Genomic DNA, 17697 nt, shown 5'->3' on the forward strand with positions numbered 1-17697 from the left:
TTCGGGATTCTCACAGAATAGATTGCATATACATTACAGTATTAGATTTCAAAGTGACGTAGGTAACAGATTTAGGCCAGGTAAAGATGATCTTGTAAAGAGAAACACATAGACGTTACAGGATAGCACAGGGATTAATTTAGTGGACCAGGACGTATCCAGCAGATTGGTTTTTGTGTCGCATTGTGTCTGTACTTTTATCATTCTCCCTGGCGGAGCTCAATAAACAATGTTGTGTTTGTCATCGAGAGTCTCCCGAGAGACACCTAGCTCACATTATTTCATAACAAATACAGTGTAAAGCTTAGAATAAGCCAATGGCACAGGACTACACATGATATTTCTGTCTGCTTTTTTGTTTTCAGGTGAACAGCGAGGAAAATGACAACGTGTTAGATAAGGCTGCGACGTGGAGCCGGCAGATTCCAGCTGACGTACTAGACAAGATAGAGGGGGGCAAGGACGTTCCCTCTGGGAGCATCACTGTGTGGATCGATCCTCTAGATGCGACACAGGAATATACAGGTGTGCACGTTACTGACGTTTATCATTCATTCATTTTCATGATCATTTTAGAAGACAGATTGGACAATAATAAGTCCACCTGTAGGGGAGGTACAGTATCTCACACAGGTGAGTACACCCCTCACATTTGTGTAAATGTTGGATTATATCTTTTCATGTGACAACACTGAAGAAATGACACTTTGCTGCAGTGTAAAGTAGTGAGTGTGCAGCTTGTGTAACAGTGTAAATTTGCTGTCCCCTCAAAATAACACATCACACAGCCATTAATGTCTAAACCGCTGGCAACAAAAGTGAGGACACCCCTAAGTGAAAATGTCCAAATTGAGCCCAAAGTGTCAATATTTTGTGTGGCCACCATTATTTCCCAGCACTGCCTTAAGCCTCTTGGGCATGGAGTTCACCAGAGCTTCACAGGTTGCCACTGAAGTCCTCTTCCTGATTTGATATAATCAAATATTTACACCAATCTGTGGGGTGTACTCACTTTTGTTAGATACTGTACATCTTTTGCTGCTCCTCCTAAATGGCAAGCAGTTAAGTTAAAGTGAAAAATTGGGCTTTGATTTGCCCTCACAGGCCAAGATCCTTGCACTGTACATTGTAAGATTAAATAGATATGTAAGATTTGGTAGCCAAACCTGTTTTAGGTATGTTTTTTTTTGTTGTTTTTTTACTGTTGACAGATCATGCATTGTTCTTTGCAGCAACACCCTTGTAACATTCATCTAGTTTATCTCATACATCCGGGAGCTGCCCAGTAGAGCTGCTGTTTGCTCTGTGAGGAAGTACATGCACACTAAGCCAGTTTGTAAACGCATACGGTCGCTCAGTGTTTCAGTGTGTATGGAGTAAACGGAGCTTTTGCAAAACAGCAACCTGAGCTATCTACACATTTGGCTGACTAAAGTAACATAACTATGCCCCCCCACACACACACCAGAAAGGTTACCTACAAAGCATCTTCCCTGCCATCCAGACGGAGGAGGTTACTCACAGGTCACGTATTCAGGTTGCTTAAGCAAAAGTACTAATACAAACCTCACTTTGAAAATACTCCACTACAGGTAGAAGTTCTGCATTGTCACATTTGACTGCGTGACTTTCTGTCAAATCTTAATGAACATTATTATTATTATTATTATTATTATAAATTTTAAATATGCTTCGCACCTTCCTTGGAATTCTCTTCTCCCCACACAAAACACAGAACTCGTCTTTTTTCCATATTTTCTCCACAACCGAAACCAACATCTGCACCCTGTGTGGTCACTGCTGCTTTACCTGGTCCGTGCTTGTAAAATTTCCACCGCAACTTGTAACGTCATAGGCTACCGAGTTTTTAACCGAGTAAAGTCTTTGCGAGGTAACACATGCACATAAGACGACCGCTACCAACTAAAAATAAAGTATCAACAAAAATGAAGGTCAACCTGTTGTAGCTGCTGTACAAAAGAGATCTTGATCTCTGCTCGTGGTGGCCTGACTCCATACTGGAGTACCTACATACACGCTTTCTCACCCATCTGTACTGCTAGTTCAAAGATTTCAAACCCAGAGTTCAATTTTAAGGTAATTACAGCACAAAAGGTTTATTTTGGCCTATAAAATTATGTCATTATTGTTATGCTTTTATGCATGTAATCTTCCTGTGGCCCAGTAGTAAATCTCCCTAACCCTTTCTCTCTCCACAGAGAATCTGGTGAAGTATGTGACTACAATGGTATGTGTGGCTGTAAATGGTAAACCAGTCATTGGGGTCATACACCAGCCGTTCACTGGGTTCACTGGTAAGTGTGTGTGTGCTTCCATAACTCCACATTTTGAACTTTACATGGTTAGATTTGGATTGTGGCGTAAAAAATATGCCTGTTTGAATAACAAACATTTTTGTGACATAAATATAATTTTTCTCTCTCAGTCAGTCCATGAGCCCTTTGTAGAAATGATCACATGTCCTTCCACATTGCCCTTTAGGGAAAGAAACTGTAAAATCAGCTTTCCTGGGCTTTAAAGGTTAAGATGTTGGTCGACAAAATAATATGAATTTTAATTTTCTTCCTTTGTGTGTGTGTCTCTCTCTCTCCCTGTCACCTCTCCTCCAGCTTGGGCATTTGTAGGTCAGGGGTCAAATATGCGTCCCCGGTCGTCCTACAGTGTCAGCCCTCCAAAGGTGATTGTATCACGTTCCCACTCTGGAAAAGTTCGAAGTTTTATCCAGGAGGCTTTTGGAAACAGCACAGAAATCATTCAAGCAGGTGGAGCGGGTGAGTGAAGAATGTAAAGTCTTAATACTATTACTCAGTAGTAACAATTCATCTCTTTGTTTTTCTTTTTTAGTCCTAAAAGACAGTTTTAGAGATGGTAAAGTGTGAGATAAGACCTTTCAGAGCTAAATCGGTGGACTTGAGTCTGAGTTTGAAATGGGATTCTCCCACAACAGTAACATCTGCTTCACCCCTTTTATTTTTACTTTCCCTTTTTAGCCATTATCTATTATTTATTTATTCCAAATTTCCCTCCATTAGCTAAATGTTGCATTCAAATTAGATGCACTAGTTCCATGTCTTTGATATTGTGCATTCCTGATCACTGGTATACAACTAGATGCACTGCTGAACTCCTGTAAAGCTGATCTCCTCTTTAGTAGAAACAAAGCCAGCTGCAGCATTCTCAGACTAACCATTGACCGTGGTTTCTATCTCTCTCTCTCTCTATCAGGATATAAGGTCCTGTCGCTTTTGGAGATGCCTTCACTTCAAAGTGAAACGGGATCAATAGACCAGGCAGATGTTTACGTCCATGTCACCCGTATTAAGAAATGGGACATCTGCGCTGGTGCGGCAATACTGAATGCACTGGGTAATGTAACAACTAATATATTCCATTCTTTGGTTTTCTGTTTATTTATTTAACAAAACTCCCTTTTGGTAGGCACACATTCTTAGGTATTGTTTATTAATAGTTAAACATTAACACTCTACTCCGCTTCATCGGGACCTTGTAGGTGTGGTTTGATTTAAATGTCAGTAGACTGGCAACATAAGCAAATAACCTCACAATAGAGGGTGAATTTGCACTCCTATCCCATCCCACTCCCACAAAAATACTCCTGTCCCAATCCCATGACCAGTGTTGGGCAAGTTACTCAGGAGTTGTAAAAAGTTACTTATTACTCCTTTAAAAAAGTAATAATAGTACTTTAGTATTTATTACAGGGTATTTTAAAGTAACTAGTTATGTTACTATATTACTTTCACAACCCTCGCTGCCTGCCCCATCCTAAAAAATGACACACAACCTGTTCAGCAACTAATTTCAGAATTGAATAAGATAAGATATTACTTTATTAATCCACTTTACTGGAATAATAATTAAGCTTAGGAGTCAAAAATCTGCCAAATTGACACATCTGGTGGACTCGCAAGCATTGACTAGAATGGCCAGGATTAGCGCAGCCTGTAACGCGCCGAAAAAATGTTAGTCTTAACCGTCATCAGATTGTGATTCAAATGTTCCACTGTACGTAAAGTCAGGTTTTACAGAAGAACACAAATGCAGAAATATCGCATGGAATAACCAAAAGGGTTCAGACTTTGGCAGAAAATAGTGTGTTCATATTGGAACCCATCTCTCATTGTCCTTTATGTATTCTGCTAAATGCATTGATGTTTCCTAGATACATAAGGTATCTTGCACTGCCCATAGAGAGAGATGCTAAAATACAGCAGGATGTGAATTATATTTCAAAAGAGATTAAACACTAAGCCGTATTTTATGCGTTTTTAAAAGTTATCATCTCTGAAATGAATTTTTGATGGGTGCACTGTACCGATGATGTAATCACCATGATTGTAGGAGGCCACATGACAACCCTAAAGGGAGAGGACATCGACTACAGTGAAGAACCAGTCAACGCAGGAGGACTGGTGGCCAGTGTTGGTGTGGACCACAAGGCCTTACTAGAGAGACTACCAACCCTGGATCTTGAAAAGGTCTGAGAGGCACAAACACAGAGCCATTGGTAGTCTGGTCAGGTTGTGTGGGCAACATGTGACATCACCGTGGGACACGAAACATCTGCCAATCGGACGGATTGGAGTCACTGTCGCCGGCATGAGCAGGACTGTGGAACCAACATGGCTGCCACTGGAAAGCGCAGTGGCTGACACAATGGCTCTGAACGCACACTACCGTACATGCATACACACTTGCAGCTAGGAGAATCGGTACATCATGCATATACATACAAACACATGCTCACAATGAACACCGGACACCTGCTGCCCTCACCCTTCACCGTCAGAGGACAACGGGACGACTCTAATGTGAAAATTTAAATCACTATCTTTGCTCACTATCTGTAATTATTCAAGGCTGGATAGAAACTCACCCTGAATGGAAACATTGAGCCTCAGCGACCTAAACATCCAGTGTAATATGGGGTTACTCGCCACTGAGTTGCATTTCATCAACAAACCCTGTGTTCAACAGCATCATTCTGCCACAACAATTCACTTCACACTGTCTTAAAATGATCTACTTCTTCAAAGTTGTTATCTGACGTGGATTAGAGACGGAACATTTCCACTTTGAATGGACAGTGAATACATGGCATGCCACTTTACATTTCCATTCGTTGGCCTTGCTCACACTGTAGATGCAGGTCTCTTAAACTCTTACTCGGGACCCGTGGTAAATTTTAAAGAGCCTGGGCCTTAATGTAGTTGCACAGATTTGATCTTTGCTTCAAGTTAAGAAAACCTCATTCAGATAAAAAAAAAAAAAAGCATAAAAACCTTCCACCCTCGTACTTCCCCCACTTTTTCACCAGAGAGAAAATGCAAAATCTTTCATGTGAACTGCTAAGATTGTTTAAATTAGTCTGGACTTTTCATCAGTTAGACTTTCATCAAGTCGTTGCAAGGCCCAGAAAGGCATCAGACCTATTCAGATTTACTAAGTTACAAATATTACAGAAAATAATGTTTCATCACCATTAAATCTAGATTAAATGCCCAAATGGAAAAATTGGGGGAAGATTGAAGGACAAGTTTCTCTGTTTTTCATTTTTTTTACTGTGTCTCTTTTGTGTGAGACAGATACACAAACATAGCACAATATGATAACAAGAAGAGAAGCAGCATAGTTGAAGAGATGCTGCACGGCTGGCAGTGAGTACTAGGATGGAGGATGACTAACAAGTGTTTCATGAACCTGAGCAGAGGCCTAATCAATCAGAAGAACATAAAATGTGTGTGGGTGTACATTTGCTTGGAGTTGTCTCTTTTTTTGTCGTCTTTATCTTCTTCAGCATCCTTCACAGCCTGATCCCCCACATATTATCATCGTCAACACCTCTCCGGTACAGACAGCGTTGGTCGGCTGTTGCATTAAGAGCAGGTCCTGTGGAACCAGACTAAAGACTGGATTGCCGCGTGGTCTCACCTCTGCTGAGAGCGAGGTACAAAAACAAGCCTGATCCAATATGTACAGTCTCAATCAATGACTTTAAAACTGACTACTCTGGGTTACAGAAGAAAGTCATTTGTGTTTCCTTAGTGTTCTGTCGCCAAGAATTAAATGGAAGTTTAAAAAACTAGACCATGGGAAAATGTCATGTTGAAGACTGTGTCTAATATTGACGCTTAGCAGAGCTGGACTGGGACATTCTTTCCTCCTGGTTTCCAAATAATTCCTGGCTCTGTATAATGTACTGTGCACTATCCAGACCTGGAAAGTTCAGTGATGCAGAAGGACACCCTGGTACTAGTTTGAGACTGTGTTTACGTACATATGTACTTGCATGGTTCTGTATTTTAATTAACTTTTGGTCCTCTTAACACTTTTCACCCTTCTGAAAATGTCGCTGGCTCAGTTGACCTCTGCCAGACTACTATAGATCCTTCTGTACCATCAGTCTGCCAGATGTGTATACAGCTTGCTCTGCCACAGACTGCAGCTCATGAGGAGACATCAGTTAGAGGTTGGGCCTTCATGTGCTAAATTTCATTTTTATGGTTGGAGTGCCTTTTGATCTGTGCAGAACAACATTGTCCAAGGATGGCGTGTTTGCCACAGCGTTCAGGATGAGTTTTGTATATGTTGCTTTGGTAGCGATGGTTAATACGCAAGTATAATTCCACAAAAGCAGTTTAAATGGCTTTACAGTGATGTGGAAATTGCATGTGTACTAATACTGTAGGCTACATTCCCAATTGGATTGTGCTCCTTGTGTCCTGTATGAAAGAAACAGTTAAGTGAGTTTGAGCAAGAGATGATTATTAAAGTGGAACTCCACCAATTTCACACATCAAATCATTTCCCAGTCTTGGGGAGGGCTACTGCATGTGTGGGGGGGGAAAACATGTAATAAAGTAAGTTTAATTAGTGTCTCCAGAGGGAGCTGTGTGAAGTCTGATTAATGTCCTCAAGTGATGTCATTTGAGTCATCAGTGGGTCTGAAGACTACACGCTTGATAAGGACTTAACTCTGGAGGTGTGAGCTCACCAATTTTAATGTCACATGACATTAAAACCGCACGGGAGCAAGCGCAGCTGCAGTCACTGAGTCCAGTGAAGGCAGTTTCTTTTCTCCGACTGCACAAAGTTGGAACCACCTTTTGTCGTTCTAAGCTCACTCTAAGCTCCCGCAGGTACATTGTGTCTGATTTGACTGCAAGTTTTTTAAGCCTCCCTGCAGTCGCCTGCAGCTGATGCTTGACTATCAAGCGCAGTCATCTCAAACGCACCTGATATCTCTGGTTCTCCTGCATCAATTTATATCATTTTCCTTTTGTTTGCTGAGATCCTTTTTAAATTTGTGGAGTACTCCTAATATATAAACCACAGACTAAGATTGTACAACGGGGGCACCGTGTGTTCTGCCTGTTTTAAAAGTGTAATATGTTCATTAGGCCTCAAGCCTTCAGCAGCACAGTGGACCCAGCATGGCTGCCACTGAAATTTACCTGATCCGGTCAGCTGCTGTATCTACAGAGGCTCGTGTTCTTGGTAAGCTGTGATACAGTAACCAGTCACATACAGCAAAAGCAAAACAGCTTTTTATCATCACAAAGTGTGAAGTGTTCTGTGACTTTACAGGATCTTCCCAAATCCAGTTCTAGCAGCTGTCAAGTTAAGATATGACTTGGTCCAGGACTCGTGTTAACGGAACTGACATGTTGTTGGAATTTAAAAAACCTAAAAGTTGTATTGTCCAATTTCTTCCCATCTTAAGTTTACGCTGCATGGTAATTAAAAAAGAAACCTCATTACATCCCTGACCTTGTGAGTAGGCTTCACTCATTTTCAGTTCAGCCTGGGGATTCTCATTTATTTCATATATTGCAAAACATAACAGGAAATGAATTGCAGTAATTTGAGGGGGAAGTTAAGCAAACACTTAAGTATACTTTTAAAGTTTGTGATCCTGCGTCAGCTATGTCTTCTCTTGCTCTCTCTGTATGTGTGGGGAGTTAATGATACTGTAATGGCTCAAATTACACAGAGATAAAAACCAGTTGGTGGTTCAACTGACCGTGCTATCTGCCTCTAACCACTGCAGCAAGGACAGGCAATATTCCCTTCACTTTGCAAGTGAAATTGCAGCAGGCAGTAAATACAAACCTAAACCTGAATATTTTCATTTGGCCAAATTGAGAGGCTGTAGATAATGATGCGAGAGTGAACGTTATGCTATAGGTTATCGTGCCATGTACCACACTGTTATATGTTTTGCTGACCGTGTCTGTCAGTTGATCTAATAACCAGGTTGTTGTGTAGCTCCTCTGTGAGTCTCTTTCATCCTCCTTTGAATTTCTAATAAAACACCAGTGTGCATGATGGTATGGGCTACGTTTCACTTGGTTGTAGCAGGCAGTTAAGGTGACTTTGCAGGGTACATTTTAAAAACAACCCCAACCCAAGTGTTTCCAAATTCAGGATGCACAACAACAACACATGACAGAAACGGTAGAAAATGTCTTCAAACTTCACTCTGTTTAAAGACCATTGAAAAGAGGTGTCTTTAACAAGGACTTGAAATTGTCAGCAGTCCGAGCAGTTCTTATAAGAACAGGTAACCTATTCCAAAGATGAGGAGCAGCCACTGAAAAGGCTCGGTCACCTTTTATATTTTTTAACCTGGATCTGGTGACAACAAAGAGCATCTGATTGGATGACCTCAGTGCTTTGACAGGAGTGTGAACATGTAAAAGTTCTGAGAAATAAGAAGGCGCCAACTCATTTAAAATCTTAAAAACGAGTAATAAAATCTTAAAATCAATCCTAAAGTGCACAGGAAGCCAGTGAACAAAGCTAAAACTGGAGTTAGGTACTCAGGCTTTTTAGTTCCAGTTAGAAGTCGAGCCGCTGCACTCTGGACTAACTATAATTAGTCCAGAGTGCATATAGTACATTTTTGTTTAATTTTAGTTATTCAGATCCAAACATGGACTTATTGTATAACAGTTTTACATATTTGCAGATAATTATACACAGAAAATCCTTTTATGTTTTTCAGACATTTATTGGAAAGCTGACATTGCACAGATTTGCTTCTGCTTTAGACCTTTCCTGCTGGCTTAACAGGCCCTTCAGCTGCTGCAAACAGAAATAAGACATTGGTAACAAAACATGATCATCAAAACATGCAATTATGCACTTAATAATAAACCATACTGGAAGAAGGAATAAAGGATCTGTAATATGTTTGTGAATGCCCATTGACAGTTTGCTGCAGTAGTAAACATTCACAGCTGTCTCCTTTCAGCAGAAACTACAGCTTCTGTTGCAAATAAATACAAGATAAACACATTCTGGTTGAGAACTAACACATTTGGAAAGCACAAAATCAGTCCACAGTAGATTTGTTTGTGTTCCCATTCCTGTAATCCCACTGCTGCACAATAATATGAATGCTTACACTGAGCTGACAGCTTGTTGAGAATAGGCTGAAGAGTGTCCTCTATGTCTTTCTTTTGGGCTACGAAATCTGAGACTGATGAGTTTTTGACACTCTGAATCCAGTCTGACTTGGCGGAGCAGGCGCGCGTACAGATGTTCTGTGCAGAAATGTACAGAAGAAACGGGAGAGACGCACTTGAAGCATGTAGTGAAGCTGGATTATATTCTTTGCAGATGTTATCGTAGCGTGACTGAGAAAACTTACCTTTTCCTCCTTTGAGAGTTTCCTCTCTGGGTCCGAGATGAGGTCTTTAGCAAAGGCGACGTATGATATCAAGTCCTGTTTAGCGTCTGCTCAGAGATGAACACACATACAGGTTGATGAACAGTGATACATCAGAGGTTAACGAAGACAACGCCACACCATCAGCTACACACACCTGCCAGGACGAGACAGTCAGCACAGTCTGTCTTAGAGTACCTCTTTGCCAGGTCTACAGGCCTCTCCCCTCTGAAGGTCTTGGCCTGTATATCAGCTCCCAATTCAAGCAGAGTCCTCACTGTCTCCAGGTGGCCCCAACAAGCAGCAAGGTGCAGCGAGGAATACCCTGGGAACAAAGAGTAAACTAAGGTCATTTGGATTTATTAGTCTACTAGTAGATAGATAATAGTGTCCGCTTTCACACTTAATTTCTTCAAGGTTTTGTAATTATTTAGTATTTAGTGAATTCCAGCCAGAGGAAGTATTAAGATGCTTCATTTAAGTAAAAGTATGAACACCACACTGTAAAAAGAATCTGTAACAAGAATTAAAAATGTTACTTAAGTAAATGTATATAAATATAAGCAGGAAAATGTATTTCAATTATCAAAAGGAAAAGTACTCAATGCAGATAAAAAGTTCCCCGTGACTGCTATATTAGATTATTATTCCTCGTGCATCTATGTAAAAGCAGGACTTTTCTGCTGTAGTTGTGGAGGTGGAGCTCATCTTGAATTTATTTGTATCAGACTGCAATTACAAATTTTTTTCATTATGAATTCATCTGCTGATTATTTTCTCCACAAATTGATTGATTGTTTGTATAATTCTGAAAATAGTGAGAAATTCCCTCACAATTAAGAATTAACCCAGAGTGATGCCTTCATAATGCTTTGTTTCCTCCCACAAACAATCCAAACCTCAACATTATTAACAAACATTCAAATAATTCAAATTATTAAAAGGAAAACCAGCAAATCTTCACATGTGTGAAGCTGAATCCATTAAATGTTTTTACATTTAAAATAAAATAAATGAACAATAAAAAGTATAATCGTATTAGCTGTAGGCTACTTGTATAAAATAGTTAAAAGGTAGTTTAATTTATAACAAAAAAATCATCTTTTATAAACTCTCTTCATATGTTTTTGTGTGTAAAAGTTTAATTTGTAAAGTAATTAAAGCTATTAGATAAATAGTGAAGGTAAAAGTACAATATTTCCCTGTGGATGTGGTGGAGTAGAAGTAATAATAATAATAATAATCTTTATTTGTAGAGCACTTTTCAAAAACAAGTTGCAAGTGCTTTAACAAGTGTAAAGACAATAATAATATAACAATAATAATAATAATAATACCCAAGAGACAATAATACAAAAACAATACAAGATAAACATTGAAAAGACTAAAATACAGATAAATATAAAGTAGAAAGTGGCATGAAAAAAAATACTGGTAAGTCACCTCAAATTTACTTAGTTAGCCTACAGTCCACCACTTATTCCAACATATCTTTAGGCTGCTGTAAGCCATTTCTTTCCCTTTATTGCCCCACTTTTAACTTAATTATGCTCCTTAAAACATTTCGTTCATGTAAGCCTACCCACTTGCTCAACAAACCAGTGTGCTGTACTCACCCCTGACAGTCTGCTCGTCCACGCGGGCTCCGTGTGCGACCAGTTCTCGTGCCATGTCGCTCCTCCCCAACATGCAGGCGGTCAACATGGCGTTCCTCCCGACCTCGTCCCTCATGCCGAACAAATCATCTCCCTGCGAGTCCTCCGTGTCACCGTCGCGTTTAAAATGCTCCCGAATGGTTTCCAAGTCCCCAGACACCACACATGTAAAGATTTCTTTCTGTACCGAAGCCATTTTTCGTTGTTGCACGCACTCCTTCCAGCGCAGACAGGTGTGTACTGTTTCCATGGTTACAACGTCACCTGCTGAGCCGGTGTTGTGCCGAGTTCTGTCTGTCTGCCTGAGAATTGCATGCACCTCGCGAGTGATAAAGCAAATCTCGGCAGGCTGCAAAATGTGTTCTGCAGGATTATGCATCCACCTCTTTAGGTCCTTTTCAGACACTTTGCTGTGCTCACTGATCAAACGCGGTTATCACCACATATATTTACTGAATCTCAAGGAATGGTACTTCTTCTAAGTTTATTAAAATATTAAAGACTCTAAACCATCATAAAATATATACTTCGAATCATTTATCACCATTGATGAAACCCACAAAGAATGGTATGGCGTTTAAAAGCAGTATTTGGAGGTGCATGCAATCCAGGTGACCCGGAAGGAAGAGTAAACATTTTAAAATAAAAGCCAAGCTTGTAGAACGGTCAGACCTGTAACATTATGCAGCACTAACGTTATACCAGGGTGACGTTAGATGAAAATAAATAAATCAATAAACATGGACCGAGAGAAATGCGTTAGAAACAGTAGGATTACATGCACTATAATATTGTGCAGTTATTCATGAAAACAGCAAGAGTCACGTTTTTTGAGCGCATTGTTTGGTGCAGTACAGTTTGTAGGCTAATATAGGTTAACCTAAGAAATTATTGTGCGTGCAGAGTTGTTACTGTCAGCTCTATATTTTTAATATTAAAGTCATATAGTCATAATGAACAAAGCTGTTCCCCCTTTCTACCAGCAGGTGGCAGTATTTCAATGAAGGCCTGTACTGTGTCTTTGTTAAACGTTTTGAATCCAGATTACTGATATACATGGATTTATTGTTGGTCATTTCATTTGTTTTTGTGATATTTATTTTTTATTTGCAGCTTAGTTATCATCTTCATCATTCACCTTCAGCCCAGAGTTAAACCTGCATGCCCTTCTGTTCTAACCTGCTTCTAACACTGCTGTCAGCTTCTCAGCAGCTCTGACAACAAACTCACACTAGAAATGTCCTAATGTAGGCCATCTGGCCAAAAGAAGGATTTACCAGTGCGCTATGTACTGTGTGAATCTTTCTTTTCCATACACATTCCAGTGTGTATAACATATAACACTCCCATTGTGTCATGCAAGTGAAGAGAATCCATACAAGTCTTTCCATACAACATTTATTCAACATATATTGCACATACATGCTTTCAAAGGCAACATTATAACAACATTTACAGTAGGTTTTAGTCTTCACTCACCCACTATGCTTGTAAATCATTTAAGGGCATATGGGAGTGAAAGAGTTGACATCATCCTTACCCACTAAAACAGTGCCACAATTACAAGGCGTGGTTACCATAAATCATGATGTAAATATCTGAAAGTGACCCTGCACAGACTCACATCCTCCAAGTATTGGTGAAAATCTGTGAGGTGTTGAGATGAGTACCAGGGAGACAAACTAAATGACTCAACTTCGCTTTTATTTTACTATATATAAACTCAGCAAAAAAAGAAACGTCCCTTTTTCAGGACTGTGTATTTCAACAATAATGTTATAAAAATCCAAACAACTTTACAGATCTTCATTGTAAAGGGTTTAAACAATGTTTTCCATGCATGTTCAATTTACCATAATCAATTAATTAACATGCACCTGTGGAATGGTCATTAAGACCTTAACAGCTTACAGAGAGTAGGCACTTAAGGTCACAGTTCTAAAAACGCAGGACACTAAAGAGACTTGTCTACCGACTGTGAAAAACACCCAAAGAAAGATGCCCAGGGTCCCTGCTCATCTGCGTGAACGTGCATTAGGCATGCTGCAGGGAAGCATGAGGACTGCTGATGTGGCCAGGGCAATAAATTGCCATGTCCGCACTGTGAGACGCCTACGACAGCGCTACAGGGAGACAGGAAGGACAGCTGATCATCCTCGCAGTGGAAGACCACGTGTAACAACACCTGCACAGGATCGGTATATCCGAATATCACACCTGCGTACAGGATGGCCACAACAACTGCCCGAGTCACACCAGGAACACACAATCCCTCCATCAGTGCTCAGATTGTCCGCAATAGGCTGAGAGAGGCTGGACTGAGGGCTTGTAGGCCTGTTGTAAGGCAGGTCCTTACCAGACATCACCAGCACCAACGCCGCCTATGGGCACAAACCCACCTTCGCTGGACCAGACAGGAATGGCAAAAAGTGCTCTTCACTGATGAGTCACGGTTTTGTCTCACCAGGGGTGATGGACGGATTCGTGTTTATTGTCGAAGGAATGAGCGTTACACCGAGGCCTGTACTCTGGAGCGGGATCGATTGGGAGGTGGGGGGTCCGTCATGGTCTGGGGCGGTATATCACATCACCATCGGACTGAGCTTGTTGTCATTGCAGGCAATCTCAATGCCTTGCGGTACAGGGAAGACATCCTCCTCCCTCATGTGGTACCCTTTATGCATGCTCATCCGGAGATGATCCTCCAGCAGGACAATGCCACCATCCATACTGCTCGTGCGTGAGTTTCTGCATGACAGCAATGTCAGTGTTCTGCCATGGCCAGCGAAGAGCCCGGATCTCAATTCCATTGAGCACGTCTGGGACCTGTTGGATCGCAGGGTGAGGGCTAGGGCCATTCCCCCCAGAAATGTCCAGGAACTTGCAAGTGCCTTGGTGGAAGAGTGGGGTAACATCTCACAGCAAGAACTGACAAATCTGGTCCAGTCCATGAGGAGGAGATGCACTGCAGTACTTCAAGCAGCTGGTGGCCACACCAGATACTGACTGGCACTTTTGATTTTGAGCCTCCCTTCATTCAGGGACAGATTATTCTCTTTCTGTTAGTCACATGTCTGTGAAACATTTTCGTTTATGTCTTATGGTGTTGACTCTTTTAGTGTTCATACAAATATTTACACACATTAAGTTTACTGAAAGAAAAAACTGTTGAAAGTCAGAGGACGTTTCTTTTTTTGCTGAGTTTAGGTACGAACAGAGTAAGCTCTGCCTTTCCCTGGTGGTTCATCAAACAGAATTAAACCCAAGAAAGGCAGTGAAAGATTCTTTTTTACTCAATGGTCTCCAGGTTTCACATATAAGTAGGCCTAATAATAATAGTATAACTAATTTGGAGGCTGCATGAACAGGCTGCATTAAAAATATTTAATCTTACTTAATCTGAGTAACATAATACTTTATATTTCACTGACAAATTAAATGTCTCAAAATTGCATAAATAGAAAAGTATACAACTCCACAGATTTGTTTAGGAAAAGTTTTGTTTTGACCTTTTTATATACAATCTATGGTTTTGACACAGAAGAGACAGCAGTAGATTGTTGAAGTTGAGAGTTTTTAACAGTTATAGTGCCATAGAAAGAGGAGCTGGAAGGCAGGTGAAGTTCTGCAAATCCTTCAAACTCAGTGATTAGCTTCCTGAGGTAGCAGTGCAGCCTTCTCTTTGATATAAACACAAGTCAAAAGGTCAGAAACTTGCTGCCTGTTGGCATCACAGAAGGTGGTAGAGTGACCTGTGCTGGTTGAGCTCCCACATAGCAAGAAGGCCTATAAATATGTTACGAAACTAAAATATGAATGAAATAATAGAAACTTAAATAAATAGGCTATCTGCTGTCCTAAGCTACATATAACATTACATAACTTGTCTTAATCTGAAGTTACAGGTCACCAATGGCCTGGCTGTTAGGGAGAACTAAACATTTGTCAGAGTTATTATTATATTAGTTTTTATTTTTATTTCAGTTAACTAAAGTTTTTTTTTTTCACACCCAGAGTTAGTTTAGTTTTACTAAAAAAAGTTATTTTAGTTTTATTAAAAACGTCATTTTATTTTGCTTGCTAATCACACAGTAGATGGGCTACTTTTATTTTGAAGGTTTTATAATAGATCAGACCACGTGGCTTCCGTTTATGATCTATAACGAAAAACGAATTGACTGAAGTTCACAGACCCTCTTTATTATTTATTTAAAAACGAATAACGATAAAATGAACCGTAAAAAAAACGGAAAATTCGTTTTTTGATTCTGACACCAAAAACGGTTATTTTGTTTTTCGTTTTGAAACAAAAAACAGATAAAAGGTATTTTAGTTTTTGAATTACAAACGAATTACGGATTATCCACAGATACCCGGACCGTACATGGACCCGGTCGCCACGCAGGTCAGGGGTATTTTATATAGTCACGGTCAGCAAAAATGAGTTTTCTGATGCGACTTTGTAGTTTGGTCGTCAGTGCGTTATGTTTGCCCCTTCATCTGATGGAAGCGGTAGGCCTGTATCAAATATACAAACGTTTCTTACCATTTTGTGTATACCGCACTTCTGTAATGTACAACAAAAAAATGCACGACAGGAAAAAGGAGCTGTTTCGCAGCCTCACGGAGTTCAACAAGCCTGGCAGCGGGCGGCTGACAATTTTGGAGATTGGCTGCGGCACCGGCACAAATTTTCAGTTTTATCCGCCTGGCAGCAAGGTGATCTGCACTGACCCGAACCCCCACTTTCAGAAATATCTGAAGAAGAGCATGGGCGAGAATGACCACCTCAAGTACGACAGATTTGTGGGGGCGTCGGGGGAGGACATGGGGTCAGTGCCGGACGAGTCGGTAGACGCTGTTGTCTGCACCCTGGTGCTCTGCTCTGTCAACAACATACCGCAAACTCTGCGAGAGGCCCACCGCATACTCAGACCAGTAAGTCATCTGTGGCTCCCGAAAAACCATTGGGTCAAAATAGGTATATTCCCAGTAGGCTGCAGCCATAGCCTGTATTTGATTAAGGCTCTACTGTTCAAATAATTGCTGCGCTGCGGTTCAACTTCTGGATTAATGATCCACCAGTGGAAACAATCCCCTAAACAAACAACAAGCAAATAAGTGTGTTTTTTTGGTATTGGGTGCTATATTTCATTTTGTATGTTTTTATGTGGGCGATAGAATTTACTTAGATAATGAAATAAAATTGAAAATGCTAAATAAACCTTGTGTGCTTGTGTAGGCCTATGTTAGAGAGGCGTCTGCTGTGTAGTACACATGTTGATGTAAAACATGCAAAGCAGAGAAATGATCTCCTGCAGATGCACCACCCTAAGTACTAATTATTTCATCTTTAGGTTGTTGCCACTGGATTCCCCATTGACTTTTATTAATAATCATTCACTGCTGCTACCTTTGTCCTGAGATGATGCCAGTGTGTTTTCATAATTCATATTGATGTGCCAATCAGTATTCTCAGAATTTCACTCCATAATATCAACTTGCATCTGATATTCAACTTGCACGTTTTTGTACGTGACAGTTTCTACCAGTAGACCTCAAAGTAGGCCACACACAACAAGTAGGCTATGGGAACCCCTTTCTGCAAGAGAGTTAAATAAACAACATGTATTATCAGGTGGAATGGATACATTTATTTCCATTTGCATACTATGTTATGCTGCTACACATAACCAATCTTTGCTTTGCAGGGAGGAGCCTTCTTCTTCATCGAGCATGTTATGGCTGACCCCTCCACCTGGGCCTACTTCTTCCAGCATGTTCTCCAGCCTGCGTGGTACTACTTGGGCGATGGGTGCATGCTCACCCGGGAAACGTGGAAGCATCTGGAGGCGGCTGGATTCTCTGAACTCAAACTGAGACATGTTGAAGCGCCGCTCATCTTCTTGATCAAACCACACATCATAGGCTACGCTGTGAAATGAAATTCTGTATGGTTAGCTTCGTAGCAGCGGGCTTGCCTCATGACTATAGGGTGTGAATATGCCAAGTACTAAATGCCTGTCCTCTCCCATGTGACATGATCGATCACCAGTGACTTTGATACTAATTTTATTTTTGTATTGAAAACTAATCCTAATTTAGAATTTTTCACTTAAGTAAAAAAAAAAAAAAAAAAAATCTCCAAGTAGCTTGTTGATACATCAATCAATATAATGCTACCATAGGAAATTTCAGTGTTTATCTGCTTGGTACTTTTGGATTTTTTGGGTACCTTTTATGCCATGATAGTTGTGTCACAAAGTACTTATTTTTGCTGTGATTAAGCTGATTGTGTTTGTGATTAAAGAGTTTAATCCTGTTGCA

At 40.4% G+C, this 17697-nt stretch overlaps 3 protein-coding genes across 4 annotated transcripts; 2 read left to right on the forward strand and 1 right to left on the reverse strand.

The window, feature by feature from the left end:
* Positions 1–365: 365 nt before the first annotated feature.
* Positions 366–7811, forward strand: LOC119898429 (inositol monophosphatase 3-like; the record flags this gene model as incomplete). Its single annotated transcript, XM_038712601.1, has 5 exons — positions 366–525; positions 2220–2315; positions 2631–2792; positions 3247–3387; positions 4384–7811. Coding segments are annotated over 5 exons (702 nt in total), but the record flags the coding sequence as incomplete, so codon positions are not given.
* Positions 7812–9034: 1223 nt separating this feature from the next.
* On the reverse strand, positions 9035–11826 carry LOC119898430 (ankyrin repeat domain-containing protein 45-like). Of its 2 annotated transcripts, none has more exons than XM_038712604.1 (5): positions 11332–11826; positions 9873–10040; positions 9698–9783; positions 9452–9590; positions 9035–9126 (listed from the first exon to the last, which is right to left on the reverse strand). In XM_038712604.1, the coding sequence occupies exons 1-5, from the start codon at positions 11747–11749 to the stop codon at positions 9092–9094; spliced, it is 846 nt and encodes a 281-aa protein (XP_038568532.1). In that variant the 5' UTR covers positions 11750–11826; the 3' UTR covers positions 9035–9091. The 2 variants fall into 2 exon arrangements, with proteins under 2 accessions (XP_038568532.1, XP_038568531.1); XM_038712603.1 differs by having other exon boundaries at positions 9035–9129; positions 11332–11822.
* Positions 11827–15444: 3618 nt separating this feature from the next.
* LOC119898431 (methyltransferase-like protein 7A) lies at positions 15445–17697 on the forward strand. The gene is made up of 2 exons (XM_038712605.1): positions 15445–16308; positions 17082–17697. Exons 1-2 carry the CDS (start codon positions 15811–15813, stop codon positions 17313–17315), a joined length of 732 nt encoding a protein of 243 aa, XP_038568533.1. The 5' UTR covers positions 15445–15810; the 3' UTR covers positions 17316–17697.

The sequence above is a fragment of the Micropterus salmoides genome, unplaced genomic scaffold (genome assembly GCF_014851395.1).
Source record: "Micropterus salmoides isolate LMB-PRFRI ecotype aquatic unplaced genomic scaffold, ASM1485139v1 Ms_hic_scaffold_1117, whole genome shotgun sequence".
Taxonomy (NCBI): Eukaryota; Metazoa; Chordata; class Actinopteri; order Centrarchiformes; family Centrarchidae; genus Micropterus; species Micropterus salmoides.

Coding starts and splice junctions, on each gene's coding strand:
- LOC119898430 (XM_038712603.1), bottom strand. CDS start 11,749: ATGCATAATCCTGCAGAACACATTTTGCAGCCTGCCGAGATTTGCTTT. Junction 9,784..9,872: donor TGACTGTCTCGTCCTGGCAG/GTGTGTGTAGCT, acceptor ATCTCTGAGCAG/ACGCTAAACAGGACTTGATA. Junction 9,591..9,697: donor AACTCTCAAAGGAGGAAAAG/GTAAGTTTTCTC, acceptor ATTTCTGCACAG/AACATCTGTACGCGCGCCTG.
- LOC119898431 (XM_038712605.1), top strand. CDS start 15,811: ATGAGTTTTCTGATGCGACTTTGTAGTTTGGTCGTCAGTGCGTTATGT. Junction 16,309..17,081: donor CCCACCGCATACTCAGACCA/GTAAGTCATCTG, acceptor TTTGCTTTGCAG/GGAGGAGCCTTCTTCTTCAT.